General features: G+C 41.3%; 1 protein-coding gene across 4 annotated transcripts in view; it reads right to left on the bottom strand.

Annotated features, from left to right (window-relative positions):
• Positions 1 to 6,310, bottom strand: part of AP3S1 (adaptor related protein complex 3 subunit sigma 1) — a 68,933-nt gene extending 62,623 nt beyond the window's left edge. For all 4 annotated transcript variants that reach the window (XM_082455829.1, XM_082455826.1, XM_082455827.1 and 1 more), the window contains exon 1: positions 6,102 to 6,310. In XM_082455829.1, the coding sequence (XP_082311955.1) occupies positions 6,102 to 6,170 (69 nt within the window). In that variant the 5' untranslated portion in view covers positions 6,171 to 6,310. The remainder of the gene's footprint in view (positions 1 to 6,101) is intronic.
• Positions 6,311 to 6,347: the final 37 nt, after the last annotated feature.

The raw sequence follows: 6,347 nt of genomic DNA on the forward strand, positions 1-6,347 counted from the left end.
TAAGTAAGATCTTTTGTGGCACATGTTCAGAACCACGTATTATCAAGAACCATTCCTGATAGTAACATCCTCAGAAGCAATCTAAAATTACAGACGAAGAAACTACCTATTCAAAAGAAATAACGTGAGCTAATGAAGAGAGAATAGTGGACACTTTTTTGCCTACCCACATCCACTCTTCTCTTCCACCTTTCCAACAGAATACCAATTTTCTTCATGTTTCCACCCTCCTCAGCTACAAGGGTGGATCCCCATTCGTATAAGCTGTTACTGGTCTTGGTTAGAACTAACCAGGCTGAAGGGAAAGACACAGCCCAGGATTACAGGAACAGATCACTCTCTCCTTGTGCATTTTATTGATTACAACTGATTTCAAGGAGGGAATCAGCCTTTGGACATCAATTTTGTGAAGAGGAGGGCAGAGAAAGAGAAAGAAACTGGATCTGTGATGAAATCATTGATTTGCTGAATCAAATAATTTTGTAGTTTGTCTACTAGTCTGCACTTCCTATTCTGTATCCTAACAAAGTTCTTTTTAAGCAAATTTGAGTCAGGTTACATACAACCCAACTTACGTAGCCAAAAGCACCCTAACCCATATGGAAGGAAATCAAATCATTTTGAATTATCTTGTTAACAAAAGTCGAATACTATATGTTAATATGTGTTAATACCTTAATTAATACTTAGAACTGTTGACAACTACATCTCCATCATAAAAATAAGTTTAAGTATCCCATCTGTCACGTTGTCTTAATAGCTACCCAAAAAAGACATCAGTAAACACCAATGCATCTTTCTTAAAGATCTTTTAAAAAGAAAAAAAGTTATACATACTTACACTTTATATTTTTTATGTAAATACATTCAAAAAAAAGGACAGAACAATCAGAGTTCCTTCTAGGGCTTGCATTTGGTTGACAAACAGCTTAATAATCAGACATAGTTTCTAAGAATATTGAGACAACTCGTGTATGTAAGAGTTTGAAAACTTTCCTGTTTGCACTTTGTGTGCATGCTTATACATACACAATTTTTTATATGTGTAGACACAACTAAGATAATTAATATTAAAAAAAACACTTTTATTTTATTACAGATATTCACCAAAGGATACGCCATGGTGCATTAATAACATGAGAATCATAACCCAAGAGCTTTTTTTTTCTTGCTTGATGGCTATGTAAAAATATATCTGGCATATGAAATATCAATCTCCTTAGTCATTTACAGTAATACACAAATATTGCCAAGCAAATATAAAAACACTAAAGTTTACTGTTGCCAAGTTGCTATGGCTAAATATCAATTAAAGAAACAAACCAAGAAAAACATTTGAACTTCTGCAGTCATAGCTCAAGGATACCGAAGGTAAAAACAAAAGTGGATGCATTCTGATGTAAATTGATACAGCCACTATGGAGAACAGTATGGAGGTTCCTTAAAAAACTAAAAATAGAACTACCATATGACCCAGCGATCCCACTACCTCAGGCATATACCCTGAGAAAACCATAATTCAAAAAGAGTCATGTACCACAATGTTCATTGCCGCTCTATTTACAATAGCCAGGACATGGAAGCAACCTAAGTGTCCATCAACAGATGAATGGATAAAGAAGATGTGGCATATATATACAATGGAATATTACTCAGCCATAAAAAGAAACGAAATTGAGTTATTTGTAGTGAGGTGGATGGACCTGGAGTCTGTCATACAGAGCAAAGTAAGTCAGAAAGAGAAAAACAAATACTGTATGCTAACACATATATATGGAATCTAAGGAGAAAAAAAAAAAGGTCATGAAGAACCTAGGGGCAAGACGGGAATAAAGACGCAGACCTACTAGAGAATGGACTTGACGATATGGGGAGGAGGAAGAGTAAGCTGGGACAAAGTGAGAGAGTGGCATGGACATATATACACTACCAAATATAAAATAGATAGCTAGTGGGAAGCAGCCGCATAGCACAGGGAGATCAGCTCGGTGCTTTGTGACCACCTAGAGGGGTGGTATAGGGTGGGTGGGAGGGAGGGAGATGCAAGAGGGAAGAGATATGGGGATATATGTATATGTATAACTGATTCACTTTGTTATAAAGCAGAAACTAACACACCATTGTAAAGCAATTATACTCCAATAAAGATATTAAAAAAAAAAAAGTGGATGCATTCTGAGTCCATCCTTGAAATCTTAACGTCTGACTCTAGCAGAATGAATCAAAAACTTCAGTTTAGAAAAACTGGTGTGACTTCGTATGTCCCTCACATAACAGCAGGTTGGAGGCACAATCAAACCTAAAAATCTATTACAGTAGGAACTGGAAATCTGTACTATTAAAGGGTAAAGATGAACATATAAATTGTTGTATCATGAGAGAGGATAAATGAAAAATGGAAATCCAATGCAGTAAGGGAAACTGGTCGGCAAATGGTTAAATAGTTTTCAAACTCCTCAGTGTCAAATCATTATTGTTGGACTCAAACCTCAGCATCCTATCAGAGTACAGAACTGGTACCCCAGCCACACACGTAGATATCCCTTAATAAATTAAACTAAAAACTGTCAATATTATTGGATATCTACTTCTTTTTTTTTTTAATTAATTTATTTATTTATGGATTTTCTTTTTTTTTAATTAATTAATTTATTTATTTATGGATTTTCTTTTTTTTAATTAATTAATTAATTTATTTATGGAGGATATCTACTTCTTAAAGACTTCTTTCAACTAAAAACAGAAACAGTTGCAGTTACAGCTATTTCATCATTACTTCTGTCCTAAAGGCATGGATTCTTAAAACTTCTAGTTAATAAAGGACTGAATTTTAAGAGTTGGAAGGGGGACTTCCCTGGTGGCACAGTGGTTAAGAATCCGTCTGCCAATGCAGGGGACACGGGTTCGAGCCCTGGTCTGGGAAGATCCCATATGCTACGGAGCAACTAAGCCCATGCACCACAACTACCGAGCCCGCGAGCCACAACTAATGAGCCCGAACACTGCAACTACTGAGCCCACGCGTTGCAACTACTGAAGCCTGCACACCTAGAGCCCACGCTCCTCAACAAGAGAAGCCGCTGCAATGAGAAGCCCGCACACAGCAACAAAGTGTAGGCCCCGCCCACCGCAACTAGAGAAAACCAGCATGCAGCAATGAAGACAAACGCAGCCAAAAAAAAAGAGTTGGAAGGAACCTTAGGAAATCATTTCTAATCCACACTCCATCTCAAGCTAGGAAACTCTGATGAATGCATTTAGCAAAGATGTATGGAGTTCTTTATATTCAAGGCTGAATGTTGATTGCTGGGGGTAACACAAATATATCTAAAACCTGATACCTTCCTTTAAGGAATCTATAGGATGCCCCAAGGAATTTTGGGATGTGAAATAGAATATTGTACCGTAATAAAGATAAAAATAAAATCCTAAGAACCAAGAGGAGTCTTTAAGCAAGGTAAAAGGATTCAGTGGATGCTTAAGTGATGTTTGAGTTAAGCCTGGAATCTAGACATTTGGCAGTGGAAGGGAAGGACATTCCAGGCAGTGAGAATAGAATAAACTCTGATGCCCTGTACATACAGACTTCATTTCCAACTCCTCTTTCCTTACATAGTCTACTTTTGCCAGGCCAGTCATCTTGGCACCTGTTCTTCCAATAAGACAGCTTCTTCAAACAGGCATTCCCTCCTCAGGGCCTTTGCATCTGCTGCTCCCTCTGCCTGGAAAGAACTTCCCCCAGATACCTGCAAGGCTGGCTTTCTCACCTCCTTCAAGTCTTTGCTCAAATATCACCATTCTCAGTGAAAACTTACCTGACTATCTTATTTTAAAGTGTCATCCTTGCATTCCCTATCACCCTTCCCTGCTCTATTTTTCCCACAGCACTTATTATTATCTAGCATGGTATATATTCTACTTATTAGCTTTGTCTATGCTCTTGCTGAAAGAGCAGAAGTTATCTGTTTGTTCACCTCCAAATTTTAAAACACTGCCTGCACATGGTAGGCATGACATCAACATTTGCTGACAAACAAATGGAATAAAGAGTGAATAAATGAATTGACTGAATGAAAAAGATTTCTGCCCTCAAACAGTTTATGATCTATCAGAAAAAGCAAATATATAAATAAATTATCTTAAATTATTCCTGAATGACAAAAATAAATACACAGTTGGCAAAACTCAATTTATAAAAGACCAATAACAGTTCCTAGCACCCCCACTTCCACACGACCAGCAACCACTAGATTCTTCTTTTTTACATCTCTTAGCTCCCTGCCCCCAGTAACACTGTCATGTAGCAATGACCAAAAATGACACCAGAGCTGCCACTGCTGCAACAACTGTCTCTTCCCACATTAACCTTCACTGTTACCTACTGAGTAAAGGTAAAAGATATTTCTGTTGCCATTGTTGGACAAGAGAAAGATGTATTCCTGGATTTCCAAATTCAATACATTTTTCTGTACGTGGTTAAATTCTACACTACAGAAGTGGTTACACTGATACTATAGATTAGCCACGAAACCTTCTACTTTGAATAGTGTTTAGTTATTAAGTGGAGATATGGAAAAACACATTTTAAAATTGTTTCACTACTGGAACACACTGTTTCTACACTGCAAATGGATGGCACAGGCAAAATGACTAAAAGAAAGATTCCTTCAATAAAGGCTAGTACAGTACTATATTTTAGGCAAATAGGTAACAATGTATAGTCAAGGGGATTTTTTCCACTCTGAAGAATCAACTAGAATTTTATCCTGGATTAAAGAATGATGTAGAATTCTTAGAGCATTAGTATTTAAATTATGCTACACTAAAACCAATCAGGAGTAGTAGAAAATATTCTTTATCGCCAGCAAAAGCAAAACTACTTAAGGAAATGAGCTCAAGATTTCTCACTTCAGCTAACACCTCCACAGACTGCATTATCATTTTAGGCAAAGTGACATTTCACATTTAATTTTTAACGGCAGGAATGATTTCCATCTGGGATTTATCCGCATAAAAGTGTTAGCCTTGGCACACTTTCAGTATTTAACTGAAAGCTCATTTTTTGGCTCTAAGCAAAATGCCCAATACTACGCAATAGGTATTATCTCTACATTAATCCCACCACTGAGAGCCTAATATTGTGTTCTACATAGTGGTGAATTATGTCCTCAGATAAGCACATCTGTCTGTAACCCTCCCTCAAACACTGATAAATTACTTATCTTCACTACCTTAAAACCTTCTGCATTTTTCAACAATATTTACACTTCTAAAAGAGTTTAACAAATATTACTATTCTTCGTAAGGAGAAAGAAAAACTATAAATTAGGGCAAACTCCCTTGCGTAGAAAAATGCCAAACCAGCCGCTGAAATGGTAACTTTCAGGTATAGCATCACAGTTCTAACTGGTCAAACTACAATCCTCGCCAGTTATTGCAGGAGTAGATAAATTGCAGCCACATAAAAACGTTAGGTCCTCACTTATCTTTTTGGTTAAAAAGGAGACACCTGAAAGTCAGGGGCAGTCGATCCCGTAAGGCAACCTACTGGAGAGACTGTCTGAGCGTGCAGGTCTCCAAACGCAGGAAGCCAAAGTTCCTGCGTGACGACAGGATGGCAGCGAAAACCAGTAGCCCATCCGTCCACAAGAGAAGAGAAAGAAGTCCACCAGGAAAGGCTGGGAGTCACGGAGGTGGGGCTGCGAGACCTGCCGGCTCCGCGCCGTCTCCCTCGGCTGCTAACAGAATCCGCGGGCTGCAGATCGGCGAGAGCGCCGGGTGGGCTCGCGGGCACAGGGGGGCTGCGGCTGACCGACTGGCTTCGGCCCCGCACCGGGAAGTCTCCAGGGCCTCGCCCGCGCAGCCGGGAAGCCACCCAGCCCACAGACAGGCGGAGGAGCCACCTGGGCAGAGCCACGTCGGAGGAAGGGAGCGCGGCGGGAGGTGGGCACCCGGCACACCCACCGGGAGGCTGACAGCCCGGAGCGCGAGACGGCTGGGGCGCGAGAAGGGCCGCGGCGCGCTTGAGGGGGTCGCCCTGAGGGCGCCGCCAGCCGCCAACGACTCCCCCTAGCCCGAATCGGCGGCAGCGGGGTACTCACGTAGGGCTGGTAGAACTTGGAGAGCCGCGGCTTCCCGTGGTTGTTAAAGATTAGGATCGCCTTGATCATGGCTGAGCCGGGCCGACCGGGTGGGAGCTGGGGGCCAGGGCGGGGGCGGGAGCGCGAGCGCGAGCCTCGCCTTGGGATCTCGCTGGCGGTCCTTCCCCACCCGCCCCCTCCCGCACACGCGCGCGCCCCCGCGCGCGCCCCGGAGCTGCGGGGCAGGGCTTGGATAGGGCGGGGCCT

Source organism: Balaenoptera physalus (assembly GCF_965194825.1).
Source record: "Balaenoptera physalus genome assembly, chromosome: 3".
Taxonomy (NCBI): domain Eukaryota; kingdom Metazoa; phylum Chordata; class Mammalia; order Artiodactyla; family Balaenopteridae; genus Balaenoptera; species Balaenoptera physalus.